Source organism: Leuresthes tenuis, unplaced genomic scaffold (genome assembly GCF_036924035.1).
Source record: "Leuresthes tenuis unplaced genomic scaffold, fLeuTen1.0.hap1 SCAF_11, whole genome shotgun sequence".
Taxonomy (NCBI): Eukaryota; Metazoa; Chordata; class Actinopteri; order Atheriniformes; family Atherinopsidae; genus Leuresthes; species Leuresthes tenuis.
This window is the reverse complement of record NW_027325365.1, coordinates 16,192,758-16,214,332: the sequence shown is the minus strand read 5'-3', so window position 1 is coordinate 16,214,332 and position 21,575 is coordinate 16,192,758. Positions and strand designations below refer to the sequence as shown.

The following is a 21,575-nucleotide window of genomic DNA, read 5'->3' as shown; positions in this document are numbered from 1 at the left end:
AGATTAATAACAGATATGGAGTGAAACACGAGAAAGAGAGGCTGAACACACATTCTCAGCAGTTCTATTGTCTAATTTCACTCTCTAATAGATAGTAATAACTGACTCTGTGTGCATGCATGAATATTTAACGTACGTGCATTTGTGTGTGTACTAGATGAAAACTGTATGAGGCATCATATGTGTTGCAGTGCCGCAGCGACGTTAAGCTGTGCCTGGACAGCAGATGCCCAGAAAAGATGGAATTAAAAACGAGTGCATGTAATGAAACTAACATTCATTGTGATTTGCGTGGATCACTTTGTTTCTTTCCAGTGAAAACTGTGAGCTGATCATGTTTCTCTGTCTGAATTAGGCCATTTTATTAGTCCATTTTATATGCTCCTGCCATGGTTTGTTTGCCTGTATTGCTAGAAGAAGATAAATCAGATGGGTAGAATAGTGGAATTGCAGCCAGGTACATTGACAATTCATGCGGGTTGATCTGCGTAACTCACTAAAGAATATTTTAAAGGCTGCCCTACCATTTGCAACTGATCTTTATTTTGAGGGATGTGGGTGTGAACCTGTACCTCAATAAATCCTATTCAGTGTAAAAAAAAAAGCGGGTCAACATATTTGAAGGATGTGTTACATTTATGAAAATGAAAGCCACTTAAAAAAAAGGAGGAAACTAAATATAAGTTGCCATTTTCAAATATTACTGCAACATAGAAATGTCAAAATCTTGAGTGAAGTCAAATTCATTCAAGTCTGTGGTGAACTTTTTTCAGGTTTATGAACAACATGAACAGTAGCAGTATTTAAAGAAATGGCTGTTTTTTTTCTTCCTTATATTTTAAGATTAGATAATTTTTTCTGAATATCAGCCAGACGTCTGTCTTTCAGCCCCACTTTCTTCATTGCACTGATCTCAACTTTTGGGTCCAAGCGTATTCCTGACTAAACTCCTAATTGTTCTCCCCGTATAAATTGGGAACGTACAGGTCACAAGCCTTTAGTTTAAGCTGATAAGAGACTAAGAAAGCACAGGTGTATAAGTTTGTCATTCTTAAAACTTGCTCAAGTAACTTTTTTAATGCTCAGTATCTCTCATAGATCAACCGTAAGACTAAAACTACAGCAAAGTTAAATAAAAATCAAGAACAATTAATAGTTAAGATCCCTGAAGCGTTAAACTTTGTGTATAACTGTGAGGAGTTTGAGAGAATTTACCTTATTTAATGTCAAAGCTCCTTCACATTAATAAGCTTTAAACTTTGTTTCTGATAAACTCTTAATCATCATGCTTTATTCTTTCTACCTTTGCTACCCAACCTGTTTTCTTTATCCAAGCAATTCACCCCTTTAAACACATTTTATATAAATCTCTAAAATGTGTTGTCTCCTTGTATTTCACAATCCATTTCTGCAAACTTTATATCCTTCCTCTACTTTGTTAGATACAAATGTTGATGAAGATGTTGGACTATGACATTCATTACAGTACTCACTGCTCTAGCTATATGCTCGGTTCTGCTCCATGCAGTAGGCTGCACATCCTCCCTCTGTTTTTACAGCTTCTTTCTGTTTTTCTGTTTCCTTTCCTGCCATACTGATTTTACTCTTCCCCTCCCCCATCCTACTCTTGGCCTCCTTTTCCCACTTTCATGTGTCTGTGTTTCGTTTCCTCCTTCATATGCTGCCCTTCTCTTTGCTTTTCTGACTGTCTGCCTGCTTTCGGCTCCCTCTGTCATTCTGCCGCATGTTTTTTTAGCTCTGTGCTTCTGTGCCTCACGCCTGTAGGGTTGCAGCCGATGATGCAGAATGTGCTGTTGTGTGTCAGTAGGGCACTTTCTCTCTTATTCCTTCAGCTTTGTCTGAGCATGGCGCTACTCACATTGAGGTCAGCAGCAATGACGGTAATCAAATTTACACACAGAGCTGTACAATGAAAACAGCCATGTTCACTCATCACACGCACACTTGTGCTCATAGACACACGTGCAACAACACATGGCACTTACTCACATATGTCTAATCCTCTTTATTGAAAGGCACTTTCACAGTGGAAAGGTGGATAGAAGGAAAGAAGGAGAACAAGCAAATGGAGTACAACTACACTTGTTTGGTTACATGATGTATCTCCGAGACAAATGAAGACATCTCCTGTGTAAAAATTCCAACAATCACGGCCAAATTCCAAAATTAAGTATCCTAAAAAAATAAGAATTAGAAATATCATAAATATTTTTTCCAATATAAAACTTTCTGGCAAGTAACCCATTATGCACCACAAGCTTTATGAGGATGAGAGTTGTACCCATCAGCATCCCTCGTACTTAACACACATCTTGCATCCAATATAAATCTTTCACCACAGAGAAGTGACTTGTTGAGAAAACCTCACAAACACGTTTAACTCATCAGTGATCTTCATCACTGGTTGTTTAATAACATCTGCAATAACCTGTGTAATGCTCCAGTTAATTATAGCAAGTATAATTTTTTTTCTTGACCAATACTACATTAAATGCATGCTTTACTGTTCTAGGAAAAGAAAATATTTCCATCTATCTGTGTCATTCCGTAAGCCTATAGACTTTTTTCCACTATCCGTTTCAGATTACAGTTCCTATAAACTTTACCTAAATTGTTTAACTCACTGAAGTAAGGCACTCATTTCTGTTCATTTCTGCTTTGTTATCCCACAACCAAGTACCTTTAAAACACTGATAAAGCTGGATTTTAAAGTTACATAGTAAGTTATATATTCAATATTTGTTGATAACTTTTCACTCCTTTGTAACTTTACAAAAAATAAAGTGTATGCCAGGATAGGCCTACTGCTGAATACTTCTTAGCTTAGGAATAAACTGTTTGATCAGACTTTTTTTCTGCACTTTTGGCAGAACTCATGTAATGCACAATGTTATTATTTATTGTACATTACAAATGCATTTCTCTTTTAAGAGCAATGTCCTGTCATTTGTTCTTCACTGGTTATCATCACTTAGGCTGATTTTCCTTTTTCTTAAATCAACAACTTCACATTCACCAGTTTGACTGGAGAATTACTTTTCACTGTAGCAGTTACTTTGATGTGGCTCTGTAGAGGAAGTGAAGTGAAGTATATTTAACTCTGGGTATTGAATATTACATTGGCATTGTGTGAAACAAATGGATCAATTCATGTAAACTGCATCCTGTCCATATGTTGCCGACAGTTACAATGTGTTTGTTGTCCAGGCTGATATTGTATGAACTCTCTCTCTGTGTCTCTGTCCTAGCAAGTGTTTGTATCAGCATTTCCTCTCTGCAGACACTCAGGTGTTAGTGAATCAGGAGGTTGTTATTGTGAATGTCAGCAAGCACTGCTGCAGTGCAGCTTATAGGGTATTTCATCAATAAGCTGTTTTCTCATCTCTTTGTGGTACTGTACTTTTAATTTAACCTGACAACATTTGAACATATATATATATCAAGCCACACTGTACAATAATTTACTCTGATTCTTGTATGCAAAGCCTTAATCCAATAATTATGTTTCCCTCTCTGTATTGAATAACATTTACAGCATACTCTCCATGTATACAGTATATAAAACATATTTGTGTATTTCATAGTAAGGCTATGGGACAAGAACGTTACATTTTCACTACTTTATGTTACTGTTGCAAACTTCGAGTACATGGGGCAAAATACATTACATACTATATATAAGGTTTGTAATTGGCCTAAGCTGCTCTCTACTCTCCAGTATTTGGGTCACACTTGGTAGTTTTTGTGTTGATAAAGACAAATTAGAGTATATACTACAGCTTTGTTCAGCACACAAGGCCCCAAAACAGCTTGAGTGTTCTAAAAATTTGCATTTCACTAATGTCTTGGATTTCCAGTGTTGTGGGAGTAGGTCTGATCCTTTCTCCTCTCCACCATACAGTTATATAAGCTGTCAGTTTCATTATCTCTCAGTTCATTGACTCATGGCCGTGATGATGAGTGCTATACATTGAAAAATTGCTGAGTTGTAACAGACTAGAATTTGCTGGTAATATTATAGTAATTCAAAATCCATGATGTGTAATAAGAGCTTACCTTAGGATTCCATCGGGATGATGTGTTAACTTGTTTTGTTTTAGTAGTCACAGTAGTGATATTCACACAATAACATACTACAAAGCATGCATACCTAGCATATATCTGTCTTTCTGTCTTAGTAAACTGTGCTTGATTCCTTGTTAAGTTCAAGCAGTGTTTGTTTTTCTTTTTTTTTAATTAACAGAGATCAGAACAGATGCAGGTCTGCAGAGCTGTTGTTTAGCATCAATGCCCATACGGCCACAACATCTGCTGCTGTGCTCAGCTCATCACTGCATGCCTGGAGGATTGAACTGACTGATGGGTCAACACGTGGCTACATGCCAGACAGCCGGAAATTAAGAACAAAACTAGTGAATCCACCACTGGTTGTTGTTGCTTACCTAAATCTAGACCCTGAGATCAAGATCTTGGCATCTAGACGTAGGGAATGGTGTTGTGCTCTCTAATTTGAAGTATGTCTAAACAAGTGAAGGAAATCCAGAGTGGGCTGTTTGGACATCAGATGCTGCCTTGATAAGAGGATTGCCCTCTTATGCCAGTATCCTTGCACTGTTCACTGTGGGGGTAAATAGGGTAAATGACCACAAATGCCATATACTTGTCTGATTGATACTGAATGTTGTGTTTATTTCTGACCATACGTGCATGGGATCAGATGCTGGCTGTTAGTGGGATCCAGGCTTTAGCTACAGGGTTCCTCTTCCCTTCCTCTGGCTATTTGCCTTGCCTGCTGCTCCCGTTACACATCTTGAGCAACTGTTTAGCCCTGTTCTCAATAAGACTAGTCTTTTCTCATGCATTTGTTGTTTGGGTTTTTTAAATAATAACGCTGATTACTGCAACTTTATTTGTGCTGGTGAATTATTTAATGAAACCACAAAACGTCATATTTACTTTTACTTTTTAATGCTTTATATTGAGGAGTGCCACAATTCTACTACAGATATTTTATCCTATTTCCTGCTGTGTGTGGATGTGAGGATTTTTTGTTGCCAACTGTACCCTACTCTCATCCCATTCTCTCCCCAGATTTTCTGTCTATCTTTTCACCATTCACTGTTCAATGCAGGCAAAAAATTTTTTTAAATACTTTGCTGCTATAAAACTCATTTGTTGCTATGATAATGAAACCAAAATCTGTTATTCTTGTTTTAGTATGTTTTATTATTCCACTCATTTATGTCAGAACTGTAACCTGATTTCAACTAACCATAAATAAAGAGTAGTAGCACACTTGATCATGGATCAAGCGTATGATGGCCAGTGGGGGATGGAGTTGTGTTAGTCTGATTTAAAAAATGACTGAACAAGTGAGGGAAATCCAAAGTGGGCTGTTTGTGCATCAGACGCTGCTTTGATCAGAGTTTTGCACTCTTATGTCTGTATCCTTGCACTGTTCACTGTGGGGGTGAATGGAGTAGATTGCCTCAAATGCCACATATACTATATACTATAACTGGTCATTCTAAATTGACACAGTGAGTGTGAGCATCCATGGTTGTTTTTCTTGTTTGTCTCTGTGTGGCCCTGTGATGGTCTGGTGATCCGTCCAGGGTGGACTCAGCCTGTCAACCGATGGCATGTGGAATAGGCTCCAGTACCCCCAACAACCCTGAATTTGATTAATAAAAAATTGATTGATTGATTGATTGATGCATCTATTTTATTCAAAATAATATCTTACTTTAAAAATGTCACATAGTACATATCTTATGAATATAATAGGCTCAGCATGCATAACTATCAATAAACAACATTTTAGAATAGCTTAGAATGGGGTCATAAAGCAACAAGACATAATAAAACAAACTATATTGTGAATTTGTTAATCAGTTATTGTCTTTCTTCTCTTTACTTTGTTCACATTTTAGCTGAGTTCAGGGATTACAAGGAGTGTTTACAACATAACTTTATTAAACTATTAGAAAACTGGTTGTTTTATCATACACTATTTTTTTTGTACAGAAATATATTTCAATGGTCTGTAATATCTCAAGACGACACAGGGCTCTTAGGTAGTCTATTTGATCATATTGCATTGATTGGAGCTATGTGTATGAGGTGAGGAAGATAATATCATCAGCGATTAAAACTACAAACAGGACATTTTGTCCTCATTTTTAAAATGAACCGAACTCCATCTGACTCGTTCTGGTCATCTTTCAGAATGTGAACCAGTGAACTGCTCTGTACATCGGATGAGTCATCTCATCCCACAGCCTTTCATTTCACAAAGTTGGTCTGCTGTATTTATTTTTAGGTCTGTCCTAAAAATGAATCAGGAATGTGGCCTTTTTGTGTTAATGCTATTATTCTTAAATGGTATCAAGCAGATCACAGCTTAAGTGATGCTCTGTCGTCACATGAATTTGTGCATGTGTGTTTTTATGTATGTGATGATTGTTGTTGGTTCATTTTTCCCCTACTTCTCGCCATCTTATCTGGTATGTGCAGTGTATGAATAAAACAAAGAGGCATGTGTGTGGAAGACGAGGGCTAATGCTGTGAGCCTGACTCATATCCCACTCTCTCCTCCCACCGACTGTCTCTCTCTTTTCCCCTGCCTTTGTTCTCCTTATCACTATCCCACTTTTCTCAACCTTATGTGCTTCTCAGCTACCTATTTCAGTTTATTTCCTTTGCAAGTTAGGTTATCCAATCCTTGTCTTATTCTTAATATCTCTTCTTTCTTATCTTTACACAAAGAATCGCTTTCTGTGATTTTCTTCACCCCCTCCTCCTCCTACGCATGCTGACATCCTGTGGCTGATACTCTTTTATTATGCCCCCTCCTGTCGCTTTGTACAACTGCAAGCTCATAGGAAATAGTTCACACATTTCTGGGCCTGGTTTACTTTCTTCCTTGTTCTCTCTAAGCTTATCTTATTGTAGCCTGCTGTTCTCTTTGGTTTGGTTAGTAATCATTATTGGAATACATAGCGTTGCCCTTCTTGTTTTTAAGCCATCACATACTATCCTCTCTCTTGTCTGTTGTGACCATAGAGACAGCCTCATCTCTCCACTTTTTTTTTTCCTTCAAACATTAGTGGAGACCAGAGCAGAGTGTGACAAAGCATCTTTCTGAAGGATAATTAAACATAGTTTGGCTTCTTACAGCTTCAGACCTGGCACTAAAAACACTAAATATTAATAGTCGTGGTGCCTTTTTTTGTATATATGCATGTGTGTATCTGTATTACAAAATTATAACATTTTCTCACACTGAAATGTTTATGATATTCAACATAAAAATAAAATGCTGAATTTTGTTTTTTCCTGGTTCTTGTATGTGTCTGCAGTTCACTTTGAAAACTGACAAGAATCATTGTCTGATCGCAGCATCATTTTTGCTTGTTAACTGAAAGACCACAATGTCCTTTTCATAAGAATAGAAAGAATTAGAATTATGTATTTATTGGAGCTTTTGAAGGCTCAGACAGTTTGTGTTTCCATGTGATGGGATGCAACTTGCACCTTACATACTATGAATTGTTGCATAAACTAAATGTTTCTGTCTAATTTAAATATAGAACTCTGTGACTAATACCATAGTCCTGATGTCAGTGTGTCAGTTTCTTGTGTATGAATGTGCATTTACGAACGGTACACAAGTCAATTATGGTGACCGTGATCACTGTTAGTTCCGTTTTCAGGGTAAATACAGCATTTTACCTTGACAGTTTTATTACTTTTGAGACCAAACATAATTGTACAGCTAACTGTGCAAAACACCTTATTGATAACTACTTACTTTGAAAAGTAAAAAACATTATTTGCACTTCTTTTCTTTAACAGATGCACCAGGATGATTAGAACTCCATGCTTTTTACTTGTGTACTTTTTTCTGTGTGTGTGTGTCCTTTCCTCATGTACAGCAGCAAATTACCTACAGCTCTCATCTTGATGCATCCCTGTTAGTGTGTCATCTGTCGCAGTGTTTAGTTCACCAGGATTCAACAGCAGATACTGAGATTCAGTATTGTGTGATGCATCGAACAGATTTGTACACCAAATCTAATTTCTCCACATTAGATTCTGGGTTATATAAACTGTGTATCTTATAATGGATAATAAAATTAAAATCTTCTTAATGTGACTAACAGGTGTTGAGCAGAGTCAACTAAGACATAGGTTTGAAAGCAAAAAAAACAGGAGTTTTGTCTGCTTGTTTACGGATTACAGTAAATGAAGACATTGCAATAATTGTGCCAATTTCCCCCTAAGCCTTTGGTTCATTTCTATTTTTTGGCTTGATTCTAACTCGCCTTGCATTGTCCTCTGCTCTGAACTGAAAAAACAAGTTATGTTGATTCATTCATTTAGTCATTCATTTTTTTCCATACTCAGGGTCACACAGGCAGCAGCCTGTAGGCCAGCTGTGCAGCAGCAAGTTGTGCAGATGGTGCATGTTATAGAACAAGGATATAATGTGAGAAAAAGCAATGAAAAATTTTCAGCATTCAGCAACCAGTAGAATAGAAAATACCAGCACCTAATGAAACCCCTCAGTGGATAAAATCTGATCAACATACAGTATCAGATCCTCACATAGGTGGCTCTTTACTTATAATGCATTACCTCTGTTTCTTCAGGTGTTAAACAGGGAATTCCTGTCCAAGTATTCTCTATTCTCTCACTGCTGTCAGTTAAAAGTGATAATTATACTGAGTTGCTCCTCTAATGCGATTAGGTGGAATCATCTGATTGATGCCATGAGGCTAAATTTTTACAGGCATGTACAGTTAGGTAGAGTGCGACTCACCCTTGTATTGGTGCTGCATGTTATTGTTCACATTGTTTTCCTTTTTTGTTTTGTATTTGGTTTGACCTTTTCTGTTATTTGTGTGTTCAATGTTACAGTTTAATTTGTGTTGTTAAAATTGCATGAGCTTAAAAGACTGCATCTTTGAATTAGTTATTTTCTGCGTTCCATTTACGATACCAAATCATTTATATAGTTAAGCTGATTAAGATGAATGTTAATTAAGCTTTATGGTCTGTGGGAGGCTGTAGTTTGAAATGGTATGTTCAAGGGTAAATAGCTGGACTTGAGAGTGAGGCGTATCAAATGGGGCAGACTCAAAATCAGTAATACTGAAGATGAACACATCTCTTATCAGTATGAGAACCACTAACCAGTCTATTAGAGGGAACACCTACAAATGTTGCACCTATTTCCTTCTTATCTTTCATTAGACATGATACCCATTTATATGTTTAAGTTTTGATGCAGACGAGTGTGGAAGATGGTGGGTGCTATTCTCGGAAAGCAGTAGCCCAAGCTTAAGTGATTGGTCTGCAAGTCATTATTTTATAAATAGTGATGTTGCTTCAGTGTAGAAAATAGAACAACCTGACAAAGTCATTCCAGCCGCTTCCAACATGAGAGTCTCTGCAGGCCAGAACTGTCTTCTATTATTCATTCTTTTTTTTTTAATATTCGTTTTAAGAAATAGGCCATGCCCCAGCACAGCCGGTTTGCACCTGCAATGCACTTTACATCCAGCATTGGCTGCTGTATATTCTAAACTGCATTACCAGAGACATTACAGAAGCCTAGTATATATGTTCTAAGGATTGTAAAATATAAAAGTTACACTATAGCTAAGATAAGCAATGCATTAAAGAAGTTGTTTGTGTACATGTAAAATACTGGTATGTGCAAGTACTGTATTAAATACTAAACATTCTACAAGATATTTCTGTCGCAGCTGACAGATTTTTCTCCATGACTTTCCTTCTTTGTTTTGATGTGTATTAACTGGATAGCAATGTGCAGGTATTGTTAGATTCAGTACAGCAACAGTACATCTGCTTTCCCATCTGAGACAGTTTTAATTTCTGCAGGCAAAAGAAATGTGTAGCAGACATCAAAGCTGCTTGTGTAACTATAACACTGATATAATTTCTGAAGTGTGTGAGAGTGTTAATCTAATATAAAGCTTTCATATCCTCGCCTGCTTCTGTCTGTATGTGTGGAAGCTGAGAACAAAGAAAAGGGTTAAAAGGCTCCACCTTGTGGCAAAAAAGTGTAAATTACCTGCTGCTTCTTATGTCGGTTTGTGTGACAATATATTCAGTTACCCAGCATTTTGCCAGTGTATATGTGATAATCTATTGCCTAGTATTTTTATTGAGCCTCTTTGTCAGTATTGATTCATAGATAGCTGGTCTTGTCCCATTTTCCACTGTGTCCAATTTAAGCCAAACACAATACACACCCTCCGCCCTGTTGAACTGTTTGCTTGACAAATCTAGGTTATCCATCCCTCCCTATAAAGCGAGATTTATTCTTAATCCCACCAAAAAGTGTTTGTTTCAGGCTGTTTCAGTAAGGGACAGAAAGAGGGGGAAAGGAGATAGTGTGTACAGGGAGTGTGTTTGTTTGTTATATCCAGTGTTTTAATAAAATGGATGAATGTGCACAATAATAATATATCAATATATTTGCAATATTTTTTGTCAGTATCAAGTGTACTTTGAGTTCTCATTCATTTGTATAGGTGTAATGAAGACAAAAATAGCTCTGTCCTTGACATAAATACTGAGTGCTTATGTGTGTGGTTGGGTGCGGTGGTGTAAGCAGCAGGGAGTGGCATTGACAGGGGCCGCATATGTGTCGCCATGGATACAAGAGGGGAATTGTGAATCAATTATGGGTGCTCATTGTGAAAGACTAGATCTATCAGATGGACACTGTCCTTTGTCTCTAGGCACAATATTTAGCCAATCAGAGAGTCCTTTAGATTGCAGCTGTCCAATCAGATCTTTGTTTCTTTTTCCGTTACAAAATCTTATTATACATCCTTTTTTATTGACTGTTTTTACTGATAATCTGTTGCTGCAAAGTAAATCTGCTCTGTCTGCTATTGCCACCCGTTGTCAGGATTATATGTTTTACATTTTTCATAGAATCCTAACGATAAGATATGAGTGAATTAAATTCATGCACTCACTATTTTTCATCTGCCTTCTTTTGTTTCTTGCTATCACCTCTTTCTTACAACTACATGTGAGGCAAGCAGACCCTGATGAGTCTGGTCTGCATCTCCACACTGAGATCCTGCCATGTATGTCATACACATGCTTACTACTAATTGAATTCACCAGGAGAGTTCTTACATAGCACCCCGTCTCTCCTGGGTTTTATAAACAAAAGGCAGTGTACTCTACTAATCACTTGTACACAGACACTATTTTACAAATGTTCTTATTCTCATTAGGGGCAGTGGCTGGTGTTGGTGCATTGACAGAGGCTAAAACATCTAATATAATTGTAAAAAAGAAAAAAAGGGTGAGAAAGAAAAAAGTATGTTAGAATGTACCAACATATTTGAGGAATACTGGTAATGTAGAATTATTTTCTTATTAAAAATTGGTATTCAACTCTTCTATCCCCTTAATAAAGCAGTGACAGCTCATGACATTTGCAGGAACAACAACACTGCATTAACAGCATGCTCCTGCCTGTTGTTTTACAGTAGAGTAACTAATTATATGATTTTGAGGCATAGTGCCATTACTTTCCATATGAGTGAACACTATTCACCACTGCATTGGTGTTCCTCTCTGGGGTGTGTGCATGTGTGTGAGTTTGGGCATAATCCACTGTGTCCTGGTTTTCATCTTGTTCTGGCTCATGTTTTCTTGGACCCACTTCTGTCCTACTTACTTCAGAAACCAAAGGAGGCAAATGCAGATTTGGCAATGAATGTTTAAGTATTATTTGGATAAAACACTAGAAGCGACTCATCTTTTTCTGCCTCATTTTCTCTTTCTTTTTCTTCATGTTTATCATGAATGATCATGAAATGGAATTATTAATGTAGATGTGAAAATGATTCATTTGTAGACTCATTTGTTTCCTCTTCATTCTTTTTTTATTTTACTTAATTTAGGCCCGTCTGCAGTTTTCTTTTTATGTTGTATGAACATAGTATTTCACTTCCTATTCTCTACTCATTCTACTAAGCGAATCTCTATTGGTAGTGTGCATCTGCTTTCGAGCTGTCGTCTAACTCACACTGTTACCAATATCCACTGCTGGACAAGCCATGTCACAGCTGATATTCAGAGAATGTGGACTTATGAGTTATGGTCAGACCAAGCAATAAAATATGAACAATAAGCACAATAAAATACCAGCGCAAAGGTAGAGAGTAAAATATATGCAAAATTAGTACATTGCTCTCTTGTGTCATGATGAGCTCTAATTAATATAAAACAGCAGAGTGACGTCAGTGTCTCGTCACATGAAGCAGGATGCAATGTGCAGACAGCAGGGATAGGGATGTGGGGGGAGGAGGTCTCTGCAGTCATAGCTCAGAGTAGATGCAGTGGGTTGGGCATGGCAAAATGCAAAGGTCAGGTTCTCTAAGGGGCTGTGGGGGAGGAGAGAAGCAGGCTCTACTGCTAAAGTGCTGTCCAAGTGAACGTAGAGTAGAGCAGTACCAGTGTACAAGTAGTGTACAAGCAGCACAACAGCATCCATGTACAGCCTGAATTGATATACATTAGAGTATGGTTTGTGTCTGCTGTGGTTTGTTTTATACCTGTCACAAACATGTGATCAAATTCATTCAGTAAGATGGAAAAAAAATCATCAGAGTGTGCAGCAGAAAATGAGTGGAAATAGATGCAACAGCTAATAATTCACTTTTTATACTTCCCATGTGTTGTGAAAGCTACACCCACAAGCTTTTGCATTGGTGAGTGTGTCTTTGTGCCCACATGCATCCTTGTCTATGCCAAAAATGGAGTTGCTATGGTGACAAGAGAGCAGTACATAAGGAGAGAGGAAATAGAGAAGAGGAGAAATCGCCTTGTAGCATGTTCAGATAGCACCCTTCCCCCTGTCTACTCATACTCGGACAATAATTTCAATAAACACCCTTAAAACACACACTGACTCAGTATGCACATGACTGGTCTATGCAAAGGATTATGAAGAAATCATCAGATAGAAGCAGCACATAGGTTAATTATGTTTCTATTTATGGTGGAAGCCTTTTAATAATGCAGTGAAAACGCCTTAAACATGCTGTCGGCTACTTCCGCCCCTGCAGCCCCCTCCCTTCTGGTACAACGCTCTGCTTTTTCTCCCCCTTTGATCAGACTGCCCATGGCGTTTCCTACAGTTTCTCCTTCAACCTATATGTGGAAGGTGAACAGCAGACAAAGAAGCAAGTAGACAGGCACACATGTACTTAACCACTAGTTTTACTATGCTCATCTTCCCATGCTCAGGGAGCACATATTGTGTATTTTTCTAAACTATTATTTATTCAATATTAATTATTCACTAAATTCAATGATCATATCTTCAGGGAAAGTTATTTTAATCAGTGTATACATGGGGTATGTGGGGGTGGGGGGTGGGGGTGGGGGGGGGTGCTTTACTCTGCATTTGATTTCTGCATGGGCATATAAAAAGGGTATTTGTTAATTATTTTTGTTTCTAAGTTTTTAATTGGAAATGTAGACAACACAGTTTTGTTTAAGATTTTTCTTTTAAGAATTGTTAAAGTTTCATTACATGCATGTCTTGTTCATTTTACCTAAAACAAAAATGAGCTAGGACAACATGTCAGCAGGCCACAAAGCCAAATATATAGTAAGATGTATATTTCTTAAACACTAATTCTCCTTATAGTACAGAGTAAACTGTAGCATCTGTCTCTTTCATGTTGATTTTTTTTAATAGAAAGAAAATCCAGACTGAAATCCTGAAAGGTTGGTGCAGTATAGACTTTGACCTACAAATCCATGAATCACTGAATTTCATAATGCGTCGTCTAGGTACGATGGATCAGGTGGTCTGTGTGTGTGTTCATATGTATGTAAATAATCTTCATCTGCATTTAAGTCTGTGATGCTTACTGTATATACAATTTTATCACATACATTAGGTAAATTGAGCACATAGGTTATCCATTGTAGGACATTATTGTTATTGCATTTGGGAGTTTACAGATGGCTGTAGCTGTGAGATGATTATTACTATTTTCAAATTAAATCATGTTTTTTTTTTCTGAATGGAAATAGGACATGAGTTTCTGAATCCGGGGCATAATCCTGGGATTACAAATGAGGGAACGTTTATGAGTGCATGACTGCTGTCTGTCTGGACATGAAGAAAAACAGCAAAAAAAATAAATAAACCCATGGATTTGTACCTCATATATTCATGACTGCTGTAGAACAGTAAGGCTTGGTTAAATGTACTATAATTTTTGCTCCTAAGGCAAAAAGGAAAAAGAAACAGATAGAGAAGGAGAAGTGATGCAGGAAGAACGCAGATTTTGGTATTTTGGGACCCTGATGATCTCATACAAAAAATAAAAAATGGATGGTGGATGAAATTCTTCTTGGGCAAGGAATGGGTAATAATCTTTTAAAGAAAACGGTGGTGCGGACTGCACATTGGTTTCAGTGCATATATTCTCAAAGACATGTCAGAAAGTTAGAATTTCTCTCAACCAAAAGACCATTTTAATTTCACCAAAGTAAATAGTTTGTGAACAGTCCACAGAACCTTTCAAATTACAATCTCAGCTAAAGGAATAGACAAGGAGTTGGTTAGAATTGTGGAAAGAAGTAGAGAAAGAAGTTGTTTGTGCGCCGTTGTTCAGTATGATAATAAAGGAGTCAGCATACATCATGATACACACTGCTGTGCGCTGTCCATGATTTTTAAAAAGAAGGTCCACCAGGTCTCTAGTTTGTGTTTGACTTTCCAAAAGCACATTTTTGATGTGATTCAATTACTGCTGGGGAGTATATGGTCACTGTTCTCTGCACATTGGCTGTTTCTCCACGTAGTGTCGTTGTTGCTCCATTATGGACAGCTCTGATCTTCGATACGACGAGGCCCCTCCCGTTTTCAGGCAACAACATCATCTCCCTAGTCTTTGTTTTAAATGATATGGAGGATGGTGGCGCAAAGACGGAATATTGCAATCATAAAGCCCAATCAGTTTTATTTCTTATATTCTGTCTAAAAAGTCTATCTAGATTTGAAACTAATTACTATTCCTTGTTCATATTGGATAGAAATGTATTCGGCTTGTAGATGGAGCTCTTTCAGGATATATTTGTGGCTTTTTCTACTAGAATGTTGCTTGCAAACAGCGGCTGGGCAGCTCTCCTATTCCATTTCTGAGGAGGTAACCCCAGGTACTCCAGTTGGAAATATCGCAAAGGACCTAAACCTGAACACACAAGATTTGGAATCCCGTTTGTTTCAGATTGTCTCCGGATCAAAGAAGAAATTCTTCGAGGTAAATCTGAAGACTGGTGTTCTGTATGTCAGTGAAAGAATAGACAGAGAGGAGCTTTGCTCTGAGGAAAATAAATGCCCAGTCAGCGTCGAAGCTGTAATAAATAACCCTTTAAAGCTTTATCGCATTGACGTGGACATTTTAGATGTAAACGACAATGCTCCGTTGTTTTCCACGAAGGAGCAAAATTTGTACATAGCAGAGAGTACATTACCAGGAGTGAAATTCGCATTATCTGAAGCAACTGATGCAGATGTGGGGAGAAATGGTATTAGCACTTATAAATTAAGCCAGGATGAACATTTTTCTTTGGCAGTGCACAAAGCAGGTGACAGTGTGTCTGCTGAATTAGTGCTGCAAAAAGCATTAGACAGAGAAAAGCAGCCCGTGATAACCATGACACTGACCGCTGTAGATGGTGGGAGTCCAGCTAAATCAGGCACCTCCAAGCTCGTTATCAATGTGTTAGACATTAACGATAACATTCCTATCTTTAGTGAGTCGCTGTATAAAACAAAAATTACGGAAAACACACCACTCGGCACAACAGTAATCGCTGTAAACGCTACCGATGCAGATGAGGGCCTAAACAGTGAGATTGTTTATGCGTTGAGAAGCAAAGATCAAGATCATGTGCTGGATATCTTTGAAATTGAACACCAGACAGGGGTGATTAAAGTAAAGGGTAATATAGACTTTGAAGAGAGAAAGGCTTTTGAGATACGTGTCGAGGCCAGTGACAAAGGGCAGCCTCCGATGTCTGCTCACTGTAAGGTTCTGGTAGAAGTAGGGGACTTAAATGATAACGCTCCTGAAGTCACTGTAACGTCATTACATAACACAGTGAAGGAAGATGCAATTAAAGGTACCGTAGTTGCTCTTGTGTCAGTCCTCGATAAAGATGGTGGAAAAAACGGGGACGTGAATGTCCAAATTCAAAAAGGGGTTCCATTCAAGCTTGAAACAAACTACAAAAATTACTACTCTTTGTTAGTTGACGGGCCCTTAGATAGGGAGAGTGTTTCAAACTACGACGTCACTATTGTTGGTAATGATAAAGGAAACCCGCCTCTCTCCAGCACAAGTGTAGTTTCTATACTTGTTTCTGATGTAAATGATAACGCACCGCTGTTCCCAGAGTCAACCATAAATGTATACGTGAAAGAGAACAGTGCAGAAGGAACAGTGATGAAACGAGTAACTGCAACTGATGCCGATACTGATCAGAATAGCCAAGTGACCTACTCATTCTTACAAAGTAAAAGTAACACATTGTTGTCATCTACACTTGTGAACATCAACTCGCAAACTGGAGAAATAGTCAGTCTGCAGTCTTTTAACTTTGAGGAATTGAAAACGTTTCAGTTTAAAGTTCAGGCCACAGACTCTGGTGTTCCTCCGCTTAGCAGCAACGTCACCGTCAACGTTTTTATTCTGGATGAGAATGACAACAGTCCCACGATTCTAGCTCCTTATTCTGAGCACGGCTCCGTTAACAGTGAGAGCATCCCCTACTCTGCTGAAGCGGGATACTTTGTGGCAAAGATCAGGGCTGTGGACGCAGACTCTGGATACAATGCGTTGCTTTCTCATCACCTGTCTGAGCCCAAAGGAAACAACCTGTTCAGGATCGGAACCAGCACCGGGGAAATCAGGACTAAGAGGAGAATGAGCGACAATGACCTGAAAACTCACCCCTTGGTGGTGCTGGTTTCTGATAACGGAGAACCTTCTCTGTCAGCTACTGTGTCTATTGATGTGGTGGTGGTTGAAAGCACAGCTGACATCCAGACTCAGTTCAGACATGTTCCTATAAAAGAGGACAGCTTCTCTGATCTGAACCTGTATCTGCTGATCGCCATCGTGTCGGTGTCAGTGATTTTTCTGCTGAGTCTCATCAGTTTAATAGCTGTCAGATGCCACAGGACAGACGGCAGTTTCAGCAGGTACAGCGCTCCAATGATCACCACCCACCCTGACGGGAGCTGGTCTTATTCTAAAGCTACTCAGCAGTATGACGTGTGTTTCAGCTCAGACACATTGAAGAGTGACGTAGTGGTTTTCCCCGCACCGTTTCCACCTGTAGATGGAGAACTGATCAGTATTAACGGAGGAGACACTTTTACCAGGACCCAGACTTTACCTAATAAAGAAAAGGTAAGTTGTTTTTACTTTTTTAGGAAAAAGGTTGCTTAAAAATTGTGATTTCAATTTCTCCCTACATGTGAAGTGAACAAAAAAAGTTTCGATAAGTACATTTGACAGCGTGTGACGGCCTAAGAAATTATACATAACGAGTACTTGGCCTTGTCCATGGTGTTGAAATAAGCTCAATGGCGTGTTTTGGCGGTCTGGAGGTTGAACGAGTAAATCAGTTCAGTTGTTTTAAGTATTTGTATTTGTATTTGGAAAAGCGTGTAATTGTTTTTTAACATTCAAAATTTTATTCTCGCCTGACTCCTGACTCAAGCTTTGAATAGCCTGATTAAATTACGGCACTAATAGGAGAAAACAACAGGACTTCTTTGTTGTTGTTTTATAAGATTATTTTTCATCTCTTGTATAACAATTTACTGTGTGTGGTGAATGTAGTTATTTCGAATGACCACATGGGGACATTATAGACCATCACATTTTGATGTTTGGTAGGATACTTGAAGCCCCTCCCAGACTCAGAGGATGGCGTTTGGAAGGGCTTTGTTACAAAGAGTCGCAGTGTGAGGATGAATCGTGCAGTCTCTATTTTGCCTATTGGCCTTTAAAAAACAAATGTTCTGAATTCTTCTACTTCCCGTTCACCAAGAATACCAAGAGGAATACTGGAGATTATTATTTACATTATCTGTTATAGAATTGGATACTGACATGTCGAAGCGAAGGATATGCTGTCCTTCTGGGATTTATTTCGTTATTGTTCTTCTGGAATGCTGCTGGGAATTTGTATATGGACAACTCTCTTACTCAATATCGGAGGAGGTAAACCTGGGGACTCCTGTTGGAAATCTCGCTAAAGATCTGAATATTAACCTGAATGACTTGGAGGCACGTATGTTTCAAATTGTTAGCGGATCAAAGAGAAAATACTTTGATATAAATTTGAGAACGGGTAGTCTTTATGTCAATGAGAGAATCGACCGAGAGGAGCTCTGTGGTAATGCTGCAAAATGCACTGTTAATGTAGAAGCTGTGATAAACAATCCACTTAAACTGTATCGTTTAGAGATAAATGTCGTGGATATAAATGATAATGCACCACATTTTCCAGAGAAAATGCAGTCTATTAACATCGCAGAAAGTACTATGCCGGGAGGGAAATTTGGATTTGTAGGAGCATCGGATCTGGATGTTGGGAGGAATGGTGTCAGTACGTACAGGCTGAGTGCAAATGACTATTTTTCTTTAGAGATCCACAAAGGGGGAGACAGTGTGTCGGCTGAACTTGTGCTCCAGAAAGCTTTAGACAGAGAAAAACAAGCGATCATAAAACTTACGGTCACTGCCGTTGATGGTGGAAACCCATCCAAATCAGGGACATCACAGATTGTTATCAATGTTTTAGACAATAATGACAATGCCCCGGTATTCAGTAGTTCATTATATAAGAAACGCATATCTGAAAACATTGCTGTAGGTAACACAGTTATAGTTCTAAATGCAACAGACGTAGATGACGGCATTAATGCTGAAATAGAATACTCATTAAGGAGTAAAGGGCAAGATCGCGTTTTAAGTCTGTTTAAAATTGATTATAAAACGGGTGCAATTACAGTCAAAGGCAAGATAGACTATGAAGAAAACCCTGCGTTTGAGATTCATGCTCAGGCAAGCGACAAAGGCCAGCCTCCAATGTCTGCTCACTGTAAAGTGCTGGTAGAGGTAATGGACCTAAATGACAACGCTCCTGAGATTACTGTAACGTCACTGCTAACAACAGTGAAAGAGGATGTACAAGCAGGTACAGCCGTTGCTCTTGTCTCTGTACTTGATAAAGATAATGGGGAAAACGGGGCAATAAAAGTTGTCATCGCAAATGAGAACCCCTTTAAACTGGACACTAATTATAAGAATTATTATTCATTAGTAGTTAACGGTCCGCTTGACAGAGAGACTATGAATGAGTATAACATTACTATAGTAGCAACCGATGAGGGGACTCCTGCTCTTTTCAGCACTAGCATAGTTAATATTCAAGTTTCTGATGTCAATGACAACCCGCCTTGCTTCTCCGAGCAACTACTTAATGTTTATGTAAGAGAAAACAGTCCGGTGGGAGAAGTTATAAAAAGCGTGTCCGCAGTTGATGTAGATATCGATAGAAATAGCCAAGTGAGCTATTCATTTTTAAAAAGTAACAGTGATACACTACAGTCGTCTACAATGGTAAACATCAACTCAGAGACTGGAGATATAGTCAGTCTGCAGTCTTTTAACTACGAGGAGTTAAAAACGTTTCAGTTTAAAGTTCAGGCCACAGACTCTGGTGTTCCTCCGCTTAGCAGCAACGTCACCGTCAACGTTTTTATTCTGGATGAGAATGACAACAGTCCCACGATTCTAGCTCCTTATTCTGAGCACGGTTCCGTTAACAGTGAGAGCATCCCCTACTCTGCTGAAGCGGGATACTTTGTGGCAAAGGTCAGGGCTGTGGACGTAGACTCTGGATATAATGCGCTGCTTTCTTATCACCTCTCCGAGCCCAAAGGAAACAACCTGTTCAGGATCGGAACCAGCACCGGGGAAATCAGGACTAAGAGGAGAATGAGCGACAATGACCTGAAAACTCACCCCTTGGTGGTGCTGGTTTCTGATAACGGAGAACCTTCTCTGTCAGCTACTGTGTCTGTGGATGTGGTGGTGGTTGAAAGCACAGCTGACATCCAGACTCAGTTCAGACATGTTCCTATAAAGGAGGACAGCTTCTCTGATCTGAACCTATATCTGCTGATCGCCATCGTGTCGGTGTCAGTGATCTTTCTGCTGAGTCTCATCAGTTTAATAGCTGTCAGATGTCACAGGACAGATGGCAGTTTCAGCAGGTACAGCGCTCCAATGATCACCACCCATCCTGACGGGAGCTGGTCTTATTCTAAAGCTACTCAGCAGTATGACGTGTGCTTCAGCTCAGACACACTGAAGAGTGACGTAGTGGTTTTCCCCGCACCGTTTCCACCTGTAGATGGAGAACTGATCAGTATTAACGGAGGAGACACTTTTACCAGAACTCAGACTTTACCCAACAAAGAAAAGGTAAGAAACCTAGAGTATCAAATGCCTCACAATTATGTAATTTCATTTTCGATAACCGAGAGATGTCCATCAGTATATATTTTCATTGTATAGTAAGTGTAATTTCAATTCAACAACATAACACATTGCACAGATATATGTTTTACACCTCTAGAATAGTATTAGAATAGAGGATAAACCTGCACATTAGCCAGAATAATCCCACAATTTGAAATTGCTTGGCATCTGAAACTCAGCTGGAAAGTATATACCGTTGTCCATGGTGCTGAAAATAAGGGCTTTAGTATTTGATGTGCTGTCTGGTAGGAAACGCGGGTTTATTTTTGTCTGGCACGGTTACATTTATTAACTGTTCAATAATGTTGGTTTAACTGCATATAGGGGAGGGTTTTACAATAGCTTATTTCATAATTGGCCCTTTTAATCTTTCGAAGATAGAGGAAAGTAGGTCAAATTAATATTTACGTTCCATGGACTATTTCAGCTGTATTTGTTTATTTATCTGTTTATTTATTCACTGGGTGGAGTCAGGGAATGAGGGGTGGTGCTAAATACTGGCTCTTGTCTAAGTCATGTTATTGGTTTGTGTTGCTTTGCAGTAATTCGGCAAGTAAAGTTTCACTGTGAAAAGTTTAAAAAGAATAAGATAAAATTAGATACAGTAAGATAAAGTAAAAGTTAATAGAGTGAGACACTCGGGAAAAAAGTAGGATTGTGATTAATGTCGTTCATTTTTTAACTTAGATAAAACACAATTATCAAGGCAGTATCATTTCTGTTTAGTTGTTTTTCAAATCCAAATGTGAATTGCATCTGTTTAACATTACCACACGGTGACACCAAAGACCATGGCATCTTTTACACAGCACAAGACTCCTCCCAAAACAGAGGATGGTTATTTTTTCTGTGCTTTGTTAGACGGAGACCGAGGACTGGAGAGAAAACGAGCATTCATAGTCCCTATTA

The 21,575-nt window shown here is 38.5% G+C and overlaps 3 protein-coding genes across 11 annotated transcripts in view; all 3 read left to right on the top strand.

Moving 5' to 3' along the window:
• LOC140318090 (protocadherin alpha-C2-like) overlaps positions 1-21,575 on the top strand; it is a 166,090-nt gene that overhangs the window by 59,278 nt on the left and 85,237 nt on the right. The gene's annotated exons all lie outside the window — the stretch shown is intronic.
• On the top strand, positions 15,029-17,724 carry LOC140318556 (protocadherin alpha-3-like). The gene is made up of 2 exons (XM_072396376.1): positions 15,029-17,519; positions 17,692-17,724. Exons 1-2 carry the CDS (start codon positions 15,138-15,140, stop codon positions 17,722-17,724), a joined length of 2,415 nt encoding a protein of 804 aa, XP_072252477.1. The 5' UTR covers positions 15,029-15,137.
• Positions 18,144-21,566, top strand: LOC140318555 (protocadherin alpha-3-like). Its single transcript, XM_072396375.1, has 2 exons — positions 18,144-20,609; positions 21,528-21,566. The coding sequence occupies exons 1-2, from the start codon at positions 18,228-18,230 to the stop codon at positions 21,564-21,566; spliced, it is 2,421 nt and encodes an 806-aa protein (XP_072252476.1). The 5' UTR covers positions 18,144-18,227.